The sequence below is a fragment of the Pteropus medius genome, unplaced genomic scaffold, assembly GCF_902729225.1.
Source record: "Pteropus medius unplaced genomic scaffold, Ma_sr-lr_union100, whole genome shotgun sequence".
Classification (NCBI taxonomy): domain Eukaryota; kingdom Metazoa; phylum Chordata; class Mammalia; order Chiroptera; family Pteropodidae; genus Pteropus; species Pteropus medius.
The window spans coordinates 5,734,308-5,751,871 of NW_024350923.1; the positions used below are offsets into that span (position 1 = coordinate 5,734,308).

The 17,564-nt window shown below is 51.2% G+C and overlaps 1 protein-coding gene and 1 pseudogene across 1 annotated transcript; one reads left to right on the top strand and one right to left on the bottom strand.

Annotated features, from left to right (window-relative positions):
* Positions 1 to 263: 263 nt before the first annotated feature.
* On the bottom strand, positions 264 to 16,862 carry LOC120584868 (solute carrier family 22 member 20). Its single transcript, XM_039840971.1, has 10 exons — positions 16,448 to 16,862; positions 16,269 to 16,372; positions 14,722 to 14,876; positions 12,180 to 12,348; positions 11,556 to 11,679; positions 10,604 to 10,719; positions 9,795 to 10,009; positions 7,936 to 8,044; positions 7,553 to 7,756; positions 264 to 1,088 (listed from the first exon to the last, which is right to left on the bottom strand). The coding sequence occupies exons 1-10, from the start codon at positions 16,820 to 16,822 to the stop codon at positions 992 to 994; spliced, it is 1,668 nt and encodes a 555-aa protein (XP_039696905.1). The 5' UTR covers positions 16,823 to 16,862; the 3' UTR covers positions 264 to 991.
* On the top strand, positions 2,898 to 3,016 carry LOC120584889 (uncharacterized; annotated as a pseudogene).
* Positions 16,863 to 17,564: the final 702 nt, after the last annotated feature.

The window sequence follows — 17,564 nt, forward strand, 5'->3', positions numbered from 1 at the left end:
AGACCTTGGGATGGCTTCTAGAAGAGTCTCACTCTAGCTCTGTGCCAAGGGCTAAGGTGCCTAAAGACGGACCTTGGCGAAATGGTAGGTTGCAGTGTTTCCTACGTAAACTGTGATATTCCAACTTCTTTCCTAGATTGTCTTTTTCCTTGACTGAAGGAGACTGAGCACTGATCTGGTTTGATTCTCTGGCAACTCCAGAAGGAAGGGGTTAGACAAGGAAACTTGTCCATGGCCACCCAGTGGGCCAGGATTTGAATTCTTCGTGAATCTAATCTGAATTCTGGTGAAGGTCAAGATCAAGGATGTAGGCACATGTCCAACATCTGGATTAGAAATGGATCTGAGGTCAGAAGGACACTGTACCAAACCGAGATTCACCCCTCTGTGTGACTTCTGCAAAGTGGTATTCCTAGGGACACAACCATGGGTGGCGGTTGCCATGCATCACCCGAGACTGAGTTCATCCTTGCGTGGGGCAAGAAGGCTCTGCCGTGGAGCCATTTGCCCTCAAGGAGGCAAGTCACACACACCCAGGGGGAGAGAGCTTTAATCGCGTAAGGCAGGAGAGAGTAAACGCCTAATGAGTGCAGCGCAGTGAGTTCTGGAAGTTTCTCAAGGACAAGCAAGTGGGGCTGTTCCAGGGACAACCGGAGGCAGAAGTGTCACCATAACCCTTCAGAAACACAGTGTCTTCAGGTGAAACAAGAATGAACAGAGAGGTTTTAAGGGGCAGAGTCAGCAGTGAGGAAGGAAGCGTCCCTCTGAAGCGGTTTCCCCCGACTTTCTACACATTCACGATGCCCGTGGTGTCTGCTGTTGGGTTTCCTCTGGGAGCCCCAGCCCCAGTTTACGGATGACTCTGTCATGGGCTGGCAGAGCCACCATGGTCCTTGGCCGACCTCATCCCTGGTCAGTGTCAGAAGATGCCCCGGGGAGCTGTCTGGACACTGGCTGAGATGCCACCAACAGGTGCCAGGCTCTTGGAAGCTTAGATGGTTTCCTTGAGGGCAGAAGCTCCCAGCTGCTGAAGAGAAATCTCCTCACTCTTCCCCTCCACATCCTTCTTGGAAAGGCCTTCTCTGACTCTGTTTAAATGAAAAAGCAAATGGAAAAGTGACATGGGAAGGTAGAAGGGAGGTGGCGAGGGGCAGGTGGTGTATACATGACATCCGAGGGTGTGTTTGTGCCACGCACAAGAATGTGTCTCCATTGTCCCCAAGTCCCCTCCTTGCTCCATTCCTGAGGTCTGGGGGCCGGCCGCGGCTGGCCTGGCTGGTTAGAGCTAGACTTGGAAAAGCTGCAGGGTCAAAGAGCTTTCCCAAGAGGACCTAAGGCCAGATGCGCCCAAGGTCACCCATCCAGGACTCGCCATGGACAGGAGCACCAGCAGAGACTGGAGACCGGGCATTTCCAGTGCCTGTCATCCCCTGCCCCAGGTGGAGAGTCAGCCAGCGCAGCAGGCAGGGAGGGACAGAGCTGGTGTGCCAGAGCCAGGGGAGGGGAGGGCAGGGAAGTCCCCTGGAATAGCCTTTCAAATAGCTCAAAGGCTGCCTGCCACGTAGGGCTTTCTGCCCTTTGACCAGCTCCAGCCGGCCTTTTCCTCTTTTAACCCTCCAGTCTTTGAAATGATGCAAATGATTTGGTTCCAGTTTTATTTTATCCTGGTATTGCACAGACTGGAAATCGTTTATTCTATCAAGCAGTCAGTTTTCATTATCTTTTTGTTTTAATCATCTACCTATCTTGCTGATTTATCTTGTCTATTTTTAGCTGGTTCTGTTTTTAGAACTTTATGTTTCTAGTCTTTTAGTTCAATGGTTTAAGCCACTTTTTTGTGTGTGATTATTAACATAATCACAAAGAAACAGTTCTTTCTTCCGGTCCCAGGTCCGTCCTTTCTGCTCTTTAAAGCTTCTAGTCTTCCCGACTCTGCCTCTTGGCTTGGCGTCATTAGCTTGTTGGTTTTACCTGTCGTGTGCCTGTGGGTGGGGGCTGAGAGGCAGGGGCCTGTTTCCCCCAAGTCCTGTTTAATAGATTCCCCATCCCTTGCAAAGAAGGTTTCTAGGAACCCAGAGGCAGACCATGTCCAGATTCGACTGCTGCAATGGTCAGGCTTGCTCAGCATCATTTTTCTCCCCCTCTTTAATTCCCCCCTTCCTTCCACCCCTGACCTATGGATGGTGCTGTTTCCCCAGAACTGGATTTCTGAAGGTGGGGTGTCTCCGGCGCACTCGGGGGGCCTGGCCCGTGTCTCCACCTGGGGTGCGAACCCAGGTCCTTCTGTGTGTAAAGCAGACATACTAAACACTACACTATGAAGCTACCCCTCTCAGCGCCCATTTTAAAACTTGTCAAATGAGCAAAGATGACGAGAGCTGGCCCATTGTGTGACCTGAAATCCATGGTCTTCTTTTTGAATGTCTGAAATATAATAAAATTTGCATTAAAAACATGTTTGAGTCAGCCATGCAGCTGGTGCGTACCATGGGTGGGAAGGTGGTGGGAGGTCCCAGCTGGCCAAGGGCGTGGGCTTTGGCCTCGGTGGAGAGGTGACCTTGAAAGGCTGAAAACCTATCCCCCTACCCCTCACCTCCCCAGCACCCCCACCAGTGGGAGGAGCACTGTGGAAGGTCACCCGTTGGAGCCCTGGAAATATCTCCAGGCCAGGCCGCCACTCTTCTGAGTCTTCCCACCATTTTAGCAGCTTTATGGAGCACCAAGGGTCCCAGGTCCCATCCTTAGCTTCTAGGCCCAAAGGCGGGCTGCCCTGGGTCTGGGAAAAGACTTAACTGAAATCTTACAAATATTTGTATTGTATGCCTCTTTCCCGCTGATTACTAAAGAAAACCTGCTCGACATAGATAATTTGGAGATAATTTTTAAAATGTAAAGCAGTCTACGGCCATGCCACTCTGAACGTGCCCTATCTCATCTGATCTCGGAAGCTAAGCAGGGTCGGGCCTGGTTAGTACTTGGATGGGAGACCAGGTATGAAGACCAGGTGCTGTAGGTGTAAAAAAAAAAAAAAAAGTAAAGAGCCAGGAAAACAATAGAAAGTCACTCACACTTTGAAGCAACTACTGTCATCATTTTAGTATATTTCTTTCTCCATTTCTTGACATGAATAGGAAAATATCCTAAGTAATTATAATATACTGTTTAACAGAATATTATAAATATTCCTAGGCCAACAGAACTCTTAACCAACAACAGAACTTTGAGCTCTTGCACAATAAACCGTTGGATATTTGGAGAGTTTACATTTTTTTCCTGGTACATTAAGCATCATGATAAATATCCTTGTAAATAAACATTGTTCACATTTCAGCTTATTTTCTTAGGGCAGATTCCAGGAAATGTCATTGCTGCTTAGAAGAATATGGAAATTATTACAGCTCATGATCGGTAATGCCAAAGAACCTTCCAGAAAGGGTGCAGGAGTTTCCTCCCCCTACCCACACATCTCCTGCATTGACCAGTACTGGGTTTTAAAATCTTTCCTTATTGAATATTTAAAAATGGCATCTCCCTGTTTTAACTTGCATGTCTTTGATTATGACTGAGGTGGATACTTCTCTGTTACTTCTTACCGACGTTTCCTCCGTTGTGAATGTTCTGTTCTTACACAAGAGAATTTTTTGAACAGGGTGAGTCAACTGTTCCTTTGCTATTTGGCTCCAACAAACTGGGACATAAGCCCAGCGGGTCACCGGGACCTGGCTGACTCTAGAACCACCCCAGGCATTCAGATCATTTTGAGGAAACAGTATCTGGTCTTGTGATTAATGAAGGATATGGCCATTTACATAGAAATAAATCATTGACAAATGGAGCTTTGTCAGCCTATGAAATAAATCTGGGGGAAGTCCACCTATATCTTTACCTCGGAACCAGTGTTGTAAGTACGTGAGCACTAATCCCTCTTGGCTTGCTGTCGTCTTGGGGATGGGTAACCTGAACCCTAGAAAGAGGTCGCTTTTTTTTCTCATCTTAATCCTCGACATCCCAGGTCTGTGACCGACACGCATAATTATTTGATGAGATTAAAAATTGAGAAAAATGAGGTGGGCTCAGGAGTTCTTAAATTCTTATTGTCTGAATATCTGAAGCTCCATCTGACGGACTCGGGAGAGAGGCTCTCTCTCGCCTCCCCTTCCCGAACCTCGCCATCTCTTGCCAAACTAAAACGAGGACAGTCCTTTCTGACTCATGTTTGCTTGGACAGGCGCTGTGGAGAAGAAGCCCAGACAGGCTGCAGAAGAAGCCCATGTGTCTCTCTCTTTCCTAAGCTCCAAGAGGGCACAGATCACATGCCCTCTATACTCCACACTTAGCACTGTGTCTGCACATAATAGGAACTCAACGAATAATAATCGAATACATTAATTAGATTTCAAAAAGTCTAGATTAAACACCAGGTAAAAGCCTCAGCCTCCAGCTCTGCAAAACCTTCCTGAGCAGCATTTACTAATCTTTCCAACTCATGACATGGCCACATCTGGACGCGTTTCTGCCAGGGTCCACTCAAGAGTGGGCTGTTTCCCCAAGCTGCTAGCCCGTTCCACCTGCTAAACAAGCTCCGTGGTCTGCATCTAGTTTACTTGGTGACATACTGGTTTGGGCTATGGCCAGCGGAATTCCGAAAGACCCTTCAGCAAACTTGTCCCTTGGCTTCCCTGAGATAAGATATCTCCTGTTCATCTGATAGCTTGTGATACAGAAATAAAACACACCCTGGGAAGAAGAGAGGACCCCAGCAAATGCAACCGGGTGCCCCGAGGCTCCCTTTTGCCTGTATGTTCTTCCTCCTACTATATTGTGTCCTTTGTTTCAGGAAAGCCTTAGATAAGTGTGCTCTGTGGAGTCTTGTCAGCCCTTCCAGTTATAAAACCCTTTGTAATTGTTGGAACGGTAAAGTCGAAGAACATCTGAGGACTTCGTCTAGCCTGAAGGAGATAGGACAACCGAACGCCACTCGTGATTCTGAACTGGATCCTCCCGCTTCATAGGACGTTGTTGGGGGATGGGGAATTGGCAAGGATTAAATGGTGGTCACACGTCGACATGAATGTTCTGTCTGTGGTGGTCATATCGTGGTGAAGTGGGAGAAGGTTCCAATCAAAGCATTGGAAGGGATGTCAACAACTCTCTCACAGACGGTTCAGAAAAAAAGTTCTTTTTCTGAAAATATTGCCTTGCTGGACCTAGAGAGTCTTGCGTTGAATGAAATGGGTCGGATAGAGAGAAAGGCAAATATTGCATGATTTCATGTACATGTGGCATCTAAAGAAAAAAATCAACAGCAACAACAACAAAAGTGGAAATAAACTCATAGATACAGAAAACATTTAGAGGGATACTAGATGGGAGGGGAGTTGGGGGGACAAAAACAGGATTAAGAGGTACAGACGGATGGTTGCAGAATAGACATGGAGATGTAGGGCGTAGCATGGGGAGATGGTTAATAATGTAATAACTATATAAGGGAGAAGAGGGGGACTAGATTTAGTGGGGTGACCACTTTGTGAGTTATGTGGCTCTCTGATCACTATGCTGCACAAACTGAAACTGTGTATTATTGTACGCCAACTATAATTGAAAAAAATCTTTGAATTGTACAATGTAAACACAAGCAACTAACTGTCTATTATCTTTCCAAAAAATAATAATAAAAAGTTTTTTTTCTGGCACTAGCATTTCTGAACATTCGAAATTGTTCCAAATCACACCCACATACATATATACAATTTTTAAAAATTAGCAATAGAAGCAATGGAAAATATGAGACTACTAAGCAATTTTTGTTGAGCTTAAAAGAGCTTCCTGCACTTCCTGGATATCAGCTTTTCAATTTGTGCAAATGCTTCCTTACCCGCTGGGAAGAACAGGCTCCCAACAGAACCAACCCCATCAGACCGAATCAGCAAACAGTCATAAAAAAGGAAGGCTTTGTTATCAACTACTATACAAGTTTTAATTATTTTCAGTAAATAGTCTCCAAAATTTAATTGCTTCATATTCAGTAACAGCATGCGGTAGTTTTATAATAAATTGTTCCTGGCAGGATCAAAGGAAGCTATGTTACCTAAAACTAAAATTTCATTGGGCATTACCCATTACTAGGATGTTCCTATAGCCAGGGTAAGCAAATCTGATTTTAAAAATGCCCGGGCCAGACCATTACAGCGGTTCTCTCTGTCATATTAGGGGAGGGCACTTCTCCCATCACTTTTTTCATGTACTTGGGTCCCTAAGACAACATCTCAGAGCACCTGCAAGCAGGCCCTGGCTGGGGTGATTGACAGGCTACCTGGACCTACATCTGTGGGATGAATGGGAGTCAAGCAGGTAAAGAGCAATGTGAGGAGCATTCCAGACAGAGGGAACAGCCTCATTGTGACCAGGCTGACTGAGGGGAGGTGGGCAGGGGTCACATCCTGAGCATCTTGTAAGATTTCAGATTTTATGCTCAGTGCCCAGGGGAGGCAATGAAGGGCTCTGAGGAGGGGGCGATGTGAGTCTTTACCTGACAAGACTGTCACACTATAAGAGACCCCTCTGTGCCGAGAATAAAGTGGAGAGGGTCTCCGGTAGCTGCCCAGACGAAAGATGATGGTGGCCAGGAGGAGGGGGATGGCCACAGGGGTGGAGAGAGATGGACGGATTCAAAATGTATTTTGGAAGCAGAATCGACGGGCCTTGCCAAGGAATATATCCTTGATCTGTGTGAGTCCAGCCTTTGTCCATAGCTCGGGTTAGATAGGGGTGTTTGTAGAGGGTCATTTTTAAGGGCTGCAAACACAGTCCACCCATACAGGCCTCTGGGCATAGATGGGTTCAGCTGTGGGGTCAAGATGGGCTCTCAGAGAAAGCTACGGATGTGAACCCTGTTACTCTCCCCGCCCCTGCTCCCCCAAAACCAAACATCTTCACAGCCCACTGTTGCTGAGAAATGCTTCAAGAAGCCACATTAAGTCCCTTCTGGCACTTATTTTAAAAACATTGTCAAGGACTTTGCTGTCACCTCACTCAATCACCTCTCTAAGGAGACCTAGGAGAGAAATTTCTTCTAGTGCTAGTTGCTAAGAAAAGCTTCACGCTCCCCAAGGAAGTGGTATCTCTTTCTCTCTCTAACAGTAAGAAAAAAGTCCTTAATGGGGTCGCCCTCTCTGTTGCCAGGAAGCCCTGAGCCACATTCAAAGCCACGGCAGCTACATGCACCTGCCTTTGCTTCCAAGTCGCTGCCCTTCCCCTCCCCCAGACCATCACCCCTACTTCTCTGCCAGGCTTCACGTCAACGCACATTCCCCTTACTCCTGGTCTGCATTGATTCTTATTTCTATTTCGCCATTTGTTGTTGGGTCTGCTCTTGTGGAAAGCTAAGCCTCTGTAGATGGAGGTGGTGGGCATGCCTGGTCCTTCCCACACAGCTCTCGCTCCCCAACCCTGACGTGTTAGCAGAAGCTGGAGAACACTCAGCTGTTTCATAGGAACCGCAGTCTGTTTGACTGCACCCCACTCCCGCTGTGCCCAGAGGCCCCTCACTCACCTCCTCTCCATCGCAGCGATAGTTTCCACTAGGGGTCTGTTGCGGGTCTCAGCCAGGAAGCAGACGGCCAGCCCGGCCAGGAGCGAGGTGGCCCCGAAGCTCACAGGTGGCAGGATGGCGTTGAACTCCCTGACTGCGGTGACCAGAGGTGCTACTAGGCCCCCGAAGCGGGCATTGACTGAGGCAAAGCCCATACCCATCTGCCTGTCGAAGGACAGTGGACATGTCAGTGGCCACGGGCTGGACACTCCCAGAGGGCCAGGGGTGCCCGGGAGGCAGAGCAGGAGAAGGGTGTTGCTTCAGCAAGCCAGCAGGTGTCACCAGAAGTGCCAGGGGCTCCCAGCTTGGGGCAGGCACTCCTCTGCCTTCCCCCACGCACCCACCTGATCTCTGTGGGGTAGAGCTCTCCTGTGTGCAGGTACATGCAGATGAAGGAGCTGGCCAGGCAGCCTTTGCCCAGTGCCGCCTGGGCCGTGCGCAGAGTCTGCATATCTGGTGGAGGGGAGAGGCAGAGCTGTGGGAGGGGGTGGCTCTAGCTCCAAAGGGGAACAGGCCTGTGAGAAGGGGGATGGGGGGGGAAATCCCAGGTGGGGCTGGGGGGGACCTGAGGGGGTGGGTGGAGGGGAGGAAGGGAGGCGGGGGGGGGGGGGGGGGCACCCAGAGACGTGATGGGCAAAGCCGTGGGCAGGATCCCAGAACCTGGATTTCCACCACCTCATGTTCCCACCTAGGACCCAGAAGTCCCCACACTGCCCTTCTCTGACCTCTGCCTCCTCCCTTACTTCCATCTGTCACAAAGTCCTGCTAGGGAGCCAGGACAAACTTTGGGGTAAGGCTTGGCGTCAAATCTCAGCTCTGACCCAGCTGGGTGACCTCGGTCACTATTACTTAACCTCTCTGAGCCTCCCTATGCTCATCTGTAAAATGAGGGAAATACTAGCACCTACTCCACTGGCTTGTCATGAGGTTGACACAATGTCGTGAGTGCAAAGTGCTCAGCACTCATGAAATGTTTGCTGTTACCACCATCATTAATACTTCCGTCATTCTGTTCATTATAAATAGCATAACCCCAATGGTCATGCCCAACATCAGGCAATGGTCAAGAAAACTCTGGGTTCGGTGGCAGCTTGGGCTGCACACTGGAATCAGGAGGGGAGACTTGATAAAGCACCCACACCTGAGCCCCACTCATCTCCGTTACATTAAAGCCCCTTGGGGCTGGGATCGAGTTTGGGTAATATTTTTATAGTGCCCCAGTAGAGTCTAATGTGCAGCCAGAACTGAAAACCACCAATCTAGATGCAATATTATATAATAATATATAATTAGGGTCATGAAACATTTGTACTAATGTGGAAAAGCATGTTTATATATATATATATATATATATATATATATATATATATATATATATATATAAAACACATATAACATATAATGTGAAAAATGATACTTTTTGTATATATACACACGTATGATCCTTTTTATATTATTGTATATAGACATATTTAATAGTACCTCAATTTTGCCAAATACGAAATCTATAAATGGAAAAAAGGTTGGAAGAAAATATGTCAAGATCCCAATAGTAATAATAATTTATCCAGTTTACAAGGGAGAACTGGAGCACAGAGAAGCCAGACAGCCCGCCCAAGGCCGTGGGGGCAGGGCTGGGATCACAGCTGGGCCCTTGGCTTAGCACACACTCCAGGACTTTGCTACTCAACCCTGACATCTTGCTGGAATCACTGGACAGTTTTTAAAATGCAGAGTTGGGCCCCACGCCTGAGACTGACTGCATTTGACCTGAAGCCCCTGGGCACTGGGAGTTTTCGAAGGTGACCAGGTGGTGATAATTACAGGTGGGTTTGCAAACAGTTGTTCCAGGGCCTAAGGCTGAGGTTCAAACTTGACCTTCTCAGTCCTTGAGATGCTGCCTGGCCAGGCTCCAGGTGGACACCGACCAGCTCCTTCGGCTCTCCAGCTGTTTTTATGCATCGTTCTAATCTCTCTGACAAGATGGTAAATGCTTTGAGGGCAGAGACCCATGTCCTTTGTACATTCTCCATCATGACGCTGGTATGAGGCACTGAGTCCTTAATAGAAATTCTACAAACTGACAGTCATTTTCTTTCCGGATCTGGAAGAATGCCTCTCTGTTCCCTTGTTGTATTTGTTGCCCACCAGACCTCAGACCCCAGAGGCTTTCAGGAAGTAATGGCAGAAGCAGGTGGCTCACCTTCTGGCACAAACATGTTGGCGATCACCATGAGCCCGGCCAGGATGAGGAAGGAGGACACTGTGGCTCGGCGGCCCACATAAATCATGGTGGCAGTGGCCACCAGCATGGCTGGGATGTCCACGACCCCGAACAGGACCTGCACCAGGTATACGCTGAACCCAAACTTCTGCAGGTCCATGGACAGGCCATAGTAAGCCATGGAGTTGGAGAACCTAGGAGTGGCAGCAGAGTGGTGGGAGACCATCCCACATGTCCAGCGACAGGGGACACAGCCCCGGACTCAAACCAGAGAACAGACTCTTTACCTGTTTCCCGGGACCAGATGCAGGGTTACATGTCTGAACTTTTAGTCCTCACTGGGACCATAGGGGCAGGTGCATAAGTAGGAAACTGAGGCACAGGAGGCCAATTGACTTGCTCCAGGTGACCCGGGTGGTCTGGTCTACCTGAGCCCAGCTGGTTGCCACTAAGGAGAGTACTTGGGTCTACTCAAGAGAACGGATAGTTTGTAGCCTGCAATTCCTGCTTCGCAAACATCAACCCCTACTATTTAAATGTCCAGGACATCCTGTCAAGCAAAACAAAATGGTTTTTGTTTTGTTTGTTTTTAAATCAACCCCTTCCCTTGGGATTTGCTTGCTTCCTGTCTGTGCTAACGGTAAGGGTTGCCTTAGTGTTTTTATTCATTTCATATCTTCATACCTATCTATGTACCTGTTGGAATTCCTTCCTGCTCACCTGGCAGTAGGGACAAAAAATGTGTCCTTGCCTCAGGTCAAAGACTTGGGCCTGAGCCCATCACCTACCAGATCACCATGAGACAGCACGTGACCTTGCGGATGCCTGGGGTTCGGAAGAGGTCCAAGACCGAGTTGGAGGCGCGGACGCCTGTGAGCTCATTCTGGATGTAAGAGCTCACCACCTGGGCGAGGAGAGCTTGATCAGGGGAAGAGAGAGATCTGGGACCCTATCTTCCCGCTGGGTAACTTTTCATCCGTGGAGAGGAGGGCCAAGATTGACATCTCTGGCAAGATGGCTGCCCTAGTCTCCTTTCTGTCCTGGGACTGATGACCCTCAAAAGGCTGTTTCCAGGGCTTTGGGATGAAGCGGAGGCCCCTGAGCTGCCTGTTGATTAGGCTGAAGTAGCTACCTGTGGTTCCCGCGGGACCCTCACGCCCCATTCCTGGTAGAGACTCTGAGACAGTCCTGGCCAAAGGTTAAGAGCGAGGGTCCTGAGTGGTTCTGCCACTTCCCACGGTGCATTCTTAGGCAAATTCCCTGACCCGTCCAAACTTCACTTTCTTCATCGGCAAAAATGAGACATTAAATGAGATGGTGTATGTAAATCCTTAGCATAGTGACGCCATGGGGCTCGATAAATGGCACTTATTTATAATACATGGTACTTTTATTTTTGAGTCTTGAATAATTCTATTTTATGATCTCTATTTTAATATTTTCATTCATTTTATTATTTTCTTTAAAGTTCAGATGCTTGTCAATGTGAGTCGGGTTATTCCGCATTGCACGGATGGATAAGTCTGATGAACAAAGCGGTGAAATTTTTTTTTATCCCGGATCACATAGCCATCTAACGGTTAAATATCTTTGCCACACCCGAACTCTTTCCACTGCTTATTCTCAGCCTCTTCACCTGGAGGGTGGGTGAGTCCCGTGAGACTACTAAATCCTAGCACACCTTGAGGCCACCAGCAAAACTGAAAACTGCCTACCCTTCCTTCCCCGCATCCCGCCTACCTCCTGAGTCAGCCTTTCCCCCTCCTCCTTTCTCCCGTTCATCGCAGCCACCTTCCGCAGGTTCTGCACAGCTAGCTGGGACTTGCCGTGAAGGAGGAGCCATCGGGATGACTCTGGCAGCCACCTGGGACCAAGAGAAGAATGCACCAGGGCCGAGCGCAGAGCACTCCATTCCCCAAGCCCAAGTGGCCTTCGTTCACCTTCTTCCAGACCCTGACAAAGATGAGTGTCCTGCTCTCTGCAGGGCACACCGGCTTCTCTGAGGGTACTTAGAGACTGCATGGGACTTGAGACTTCCACAGGTCTGGTTTGGGAGCTGGTTCTGCCCCTGAAGTGTGGCCCTGAATAAGACATGGGCCCTCGCTGGGCCCTCCTATAAAGCGCTGTGGGGTTGTTGCGAGGCACAAAGGAGTTGACGAAGGTAAAAGCGCTCGTATATTCGGAGCCCCACGCTAACGGAAGAGGTTCTACCGGAGCCCCCCACAGCCACCCGCGGACTCGGAAGCCTGGGGCCCCACCACGTGCAGCAGGCCTCTAACACTGCACACCTCAAGCCTCCCAGTGGCACGGGTGAGGTCTCGGCCACACAGGTGCACCCTCCCACCCACTCGGCTCAGGACGTACCAAGAATAGAGAAAAAAGACGAGGAAAGGAACAGAGACAGCAAACTGCAGCCACCGCCAGGGGCGGATCAGGTACGCCACTCCGGCCAGGATGAGCTGGCCCAGGGTGAAGGAGAACCCCAGCAGGACCCCCGCCACGGTCCGGCCCTGGGTGGGCATCCACTCCACGACTGTAGAGAAAGCACAAGAGGCTCGGCGGACGCATCGCTCAGGCAGTTAATTCCCCCGCGCCCTCGATCAGAACGGCGGCCATTTGAAATGATCTCGGGGACCCACGGAGACACAGGTAAAGCTCACTCTTTACACCCAGGTAAATTTCAGGTGGATCTAAGATCCACATGTAAATAAGAAGCCACCAAAATATTAGAAGAAATCATGGTATATATATTTTTTCAATCTTCGGCGTCAGGAAAGGCTTTTCTAAGAATGTCACAAAACCCAGAAGCAATAATAGGAAAGATCAATAAACTTGACTTCGTAAGAAGTGTCTGCATGAAAAAAAAAAGAACACCACCATAAGCAAAGTCTTTTAAAAAAAAAAAAAGACAAAAAAATCGTAACTCAAATAACAGATAAAGGGGAATTTTCCTAATATTGGATGAGTTCTTACAAATCAATAGAAAAACAATGAACAAGCCCAAAAAAGGAGGGGAGGTGCAAATAATATGAACAGTTGGTAGAAAATATAATAAATTTAATGCCTCTTAGTTACATAATTTCTTCCTAAATAGCAAAACTTAGAAACAACGTAAGTGTCCATCCACGGGGGATGAATCATGGCACCCTCTCACAAGGCAACCGGAATAAGTTGATGGGGATGCTGTTTTCTCATGAGCAGTCAGCTCCTGTGCCCCGTCTACCTGCAAATCCTATTGCTTCTACCTGGAGAGTCGAGCCAGAACCTGAGCTCTTCCTGTCTCCTCTGTTGCTTTGCCCTGGCCCGAGCTGGCCTCATCTCTGGCTAGGTGACTGCGGGAGCCTTGGAACTGGCCAACCTACTTCTGTCCTTCGGCCGTGTGGCAGCCGGAGGGATCCTGACGAATGCTCAACCGGATTAGGTCAGGCCTCTTCTCGGCTCAGGACCCTCCAGAGGTTCCCATCTCACTCAGAGGCTAAACCGAACACCTTAGTTGGCAACAAGGCCTGAGGATCTACCCCCGACCCCCACTTCCCTGACTCTGCCTGTCACCCACCCCTCAGCTCTGCTCCAGCCACAAGGCTCTCCTTGCTCTTGAGCTGACTGGGCCGGCTCCGCCCTCAGGGCCTTTGCGGGAATGTTCCTTCCCCAGAGCCGCCCACTCCATCACCTCCTTCAGGCTTTGTTCGAAGGGACCCCCTCTCAGCGTGGCCTTTCCCTGACCGCTTCAACGAAACCGCAGACTCTCCGCTCCACCCCAGCCGCTCTTACTCCCTTTCCGGGTTTAGATTCCTCGGTAGCACTCGTCACTGTCTAACATACTTTGGAACTCGTGTTTTGATGCTGTTTATTATCTGCCTTTCTGCACGAGAACGCGGACTCCATGGAAGCGAAGATCTGCTCTGTTCACTGCTGCAGCTCAGCGCTTAGAACTGAGCCTGGCACATCGTAGTAGTGTGCATGTGTGTGAGCGCGCATGCGTGCATGTATATAGGGGTGTGTGTATACAGGGTGTGTGTGTGTGTGTGTGTGTGTGTGTGTTATACAGGCAATTCTAGCATGAGATGGACCCTGGATGTCTGTCCCTGCCTTCAGATTCCACCAGCTGTGACTGCACACTCGCCCCAGAGAACGAGGCGGGAGGGCTGGGATTTGCTGAGATCCTGTGATCTCCTGATGCGGGGGGCGGGGGGGAGGAGGCTGCCAGCCTGGTGCATCTGCTTCTCTGGCCCCAGGATTTCTCCCCCAGCCCTGAAATGAAAGGCTCATTCCATCTTTGGCAGCAGTTTCTGAATCCCTCAGATACTCCCCGAGGTCTGGTGATGTCCTCAGGAGCAAATGAAGTAATTAGAGGGCAGTGCAGGCAGGTGGCAGACTCTCAGAGCCCCCCAGGAGCTATCTGGAACCAGCCTGGAATGAGGGCTGACCCTGTCGCTTTGGGACGTGGGCACATTCCCACCTTGCATCCAGGAGGCCAGGTCTCCACCTTGATGCTAAGGAGTCACCACCTTTGTAGCTTGGGTGAATTCTGCTCTTTTTGCAGCCACATACCTCAGAGCTGCTGCCTGCAGCCCTAAGAACCACTGTGTCTCATTTCACTCTGTGTTGCCGTACTAAGTCTGGCACACAGTAGGTGCTTAATAACCGGTTATTGTTGACTAACCCACACGGGAAATAAACCCAACCCTCTCAGCTTACGAACAGCAAAATGAAACCCAGGGTCCATGGCTCCCTGCTGGCAGCGCCCCCGCAGAGAGCCCCGGGCTCCCAGGATCCTGGTGGGAGGCTCTGAGCTGAGGTCACTGGATGAGAACCCCACACGATGAAACAGATGTGTGACAATGGGGCTGCCACGCCCCCTTCCATGAGCTCCCCTCCCCTCCGGCCCCTCCTTGGCCGGACTCACCCAGAGAGAGGGAGTTGAGGATGATGCCGGAGAAGGTCATTCCCATCAGGAACCGCAAGGCACAGTAGGCCCCAAAGGAGCTGAAGTATGCCGCAGCAGCCCCGGACACCGCCAGCTGCAAGTATGACCAGACCAGGGGCGCCTTGCGGCCCAGCCTGAGCCGGGCCACGGGCACAGGGTCAGAGGCCCTCTCAGGAGGTGGCTGAGGGAGGGTGAGAGGAAGCTCTCCCTGCCATTGCCGCCCGAAAGCCACCCCTCCGTAACAGAAATGCTCATCCGCTGGGACCCAGGCACTGGCGGCGGAGGCTGGTGGGAGAGGGAGAAGCGTGGTTGTGGAGGAAAATTAATGATAAAGATGTGTGTTTATTTCCTCCTTCGGTCCTTCCTCAAGGAGCATTTCAATGGTTCCCCTCCCCAGCCCCCCATCTTCCGGGGTTGGGGAAGGGCAGGGATTCTGCAAAGACCCAGAGGCAGGTCCAGTGAGTGGTGAGAGGGTCCCCTGAGTGACTTTCTGGAGGGAGGGAGGCCTCAAACCAGAACTCACAGGTGGCGAGCTCGCGGCAGGGCCTACGCTGGGAGTGGGACCCCAGGATCAAACCTTCATTTGAACTGGTCATGTTGGGGAGGCTGGGTTGGGGTGGAAGCTCGTCACACCACAGGGGGTTCCAAGGCCAGGATAGCAGGTTTATTACACTCTGGCCTTGGCACTGCCCCATTTGCGAGTGAGGGTCCAGGAGCGCAGCAGGCCAAGCAAGGGGTGGGCAGCATTTCTTCTTCAACACACCCCATGATACACTCATTCATTTATTCATTCATTCATTTCAGTTACATAAAAGTTCATGGATCGCCTCTGAGAGACATGCCTGAACTGGGGGCTGGTGACATACAAGACACAATAGATGAGATACAAGTTCGTACCCCAAAATCTGAACTGGCAACAGGGAGAGGAGGGGGTAGGCGAGGAGAGGGAGAGAGAGAAGGGGAGGAAGAGGCAGGAGGGAAGGAGAACGAGAAGGCGGAGAAGGCGAGGGAGCTGACTCCGGCTGAGCCCACCCCGTCGCGTTTCCTGCGAAGGGGCTGCGGTCTATCGTCTATCGTTAGGGGCCCTTAAGCTTGGCTCTGGTTCATCCCCACGGTGGGCGGCAGCACCGACAGTAGGGAGGATGAGAAAGCACCTTCTGAAGGAAGATGCAGAGGCCTCCAGGTGAGAAAAAAGCCAAGTACAGAACCACACATGGGCTGTGCCAGCGTTCGTCAGGAAAAGGGGGATGGAGCGTCCATCATGTTTGCTTGGGTGGCGTAAGATCATGAAATATCTCCGGTCAGGTACACAGAGACCAGGCCGCCCTCTGGAAGTTACAGGCGGGCGGGGTAGGAGAGGGAGAGAGACACCTCCCTGTGTACTCTCTTACACCTTCCGGAATTTTAAACCATGTGACTGTATTATCTATTTAAAAATATATGAATGAACATTAACAAAGAAAAATGAATAAAGATGCAGAGGGTGCCTGGCTGGGTGGCTGGGACCCTCATCCCCCACGGCTTACCTGTCAGCAAGGCTGCCAAATACGAAGGCGCCCAGCAGCACCCCGGCCATGTAGATGGACTGAGCCAGGTCGCGGAGGGTGCGGGCCTCACACACCAGGTCCCACTGTGGGGGAGAGAGAGATGGTCCAGCCGCCGCCTCAGGCAGTAGCACCCCCACGCTGCCCTGGCCCCCTCAGACCTCCATCACGATGGTGGACGGGAAAATGCTGCGGTCGTAGACCCAGCCGTCTTTGCAGGCCTCTGTGGCCGCCCCATGGACGGAGGTGTTGGGGCTCAGGAGGGCCCACTGAGGCTCCGTGAAGCGTCGGCACGGCTCGGGGGCCCCAAACTGGTCCAGGGGTATGGTGGCTCTCAGCCAGGCCCCTGAGTCGTTGGTGGTGGCCGCAGTGTGGTTGGCAGGGCCTTGGCAGTGGTGGGGGGGCACGGCGGCCGTGAAGTTCTGCAGGAAGTTGTGGCAGGCCAGCAGGCTGCAGGGCAGCAGCAGCAGGGCCGTGTAGATGAGCTGGAAGCGGCCCACGCCACCCAGCGTGTCCAGCAGGTCCGTGAAGGCCATGGCCTCAGGCCTGACCCAAGGCCCAGCCTGCCAGGTCTTATGTAAAGGGGCTGGTTTGGGACTCTGGGAAGGGGAGGAGCCGACCAGGGGTTAGGACCACAGATACCCTGTGTCCAGCAGCTCAGAGAGGTCTGGTTTCACTTCACAAGAGGCCTCAGGTGTCCCCATGTCTGCCAGATATCCCCACCAGCACCTTCTCCTTGTGTCTCTCACCTCACCCCACAGCCCACTACCCAGCTCTGCGGGCCCAGCCACCCTGCCCTCACTGGAGGACCCCAGCAGTAAATGCTTCCACTTCCCTTTGAATGGGGGTTTGTGAGGAGGGCCCCCAGACCATCCAGACCCCTGGTGTTCCTACTCCCTCATCAACAAAACCTAATACAGAGAACTGAGAGGGCGGGGCTGATGCACCTGTCCCCACTCCTCCACCTGGCTCTCCCACAACCAGCCCAGGTGCCCAGGAAGTGATGGCCGCTCCTCTTACTGATGAGGACTCTGAGGTCCCATAGGACCTGGCCTAGGGACTCCCAAAGGCAAAATGCAGGCTTAGGACGCCTGCTCCAGGCACTGTGCCAGCCTGTGGCGGGCAGAGTCCAGGTATTCTGCCATTTGGGGCCCCCTTGGGGGCTTCCAGCAGCCGAGGGCAGCCCCTACCCGCCATTACTGGGCTCCATTAGCCTTTGCCCTGCAGATGCTGTCCTAGTTTGTGGCTCCCCCTTCACCCCACCATCCCATCTCCTCG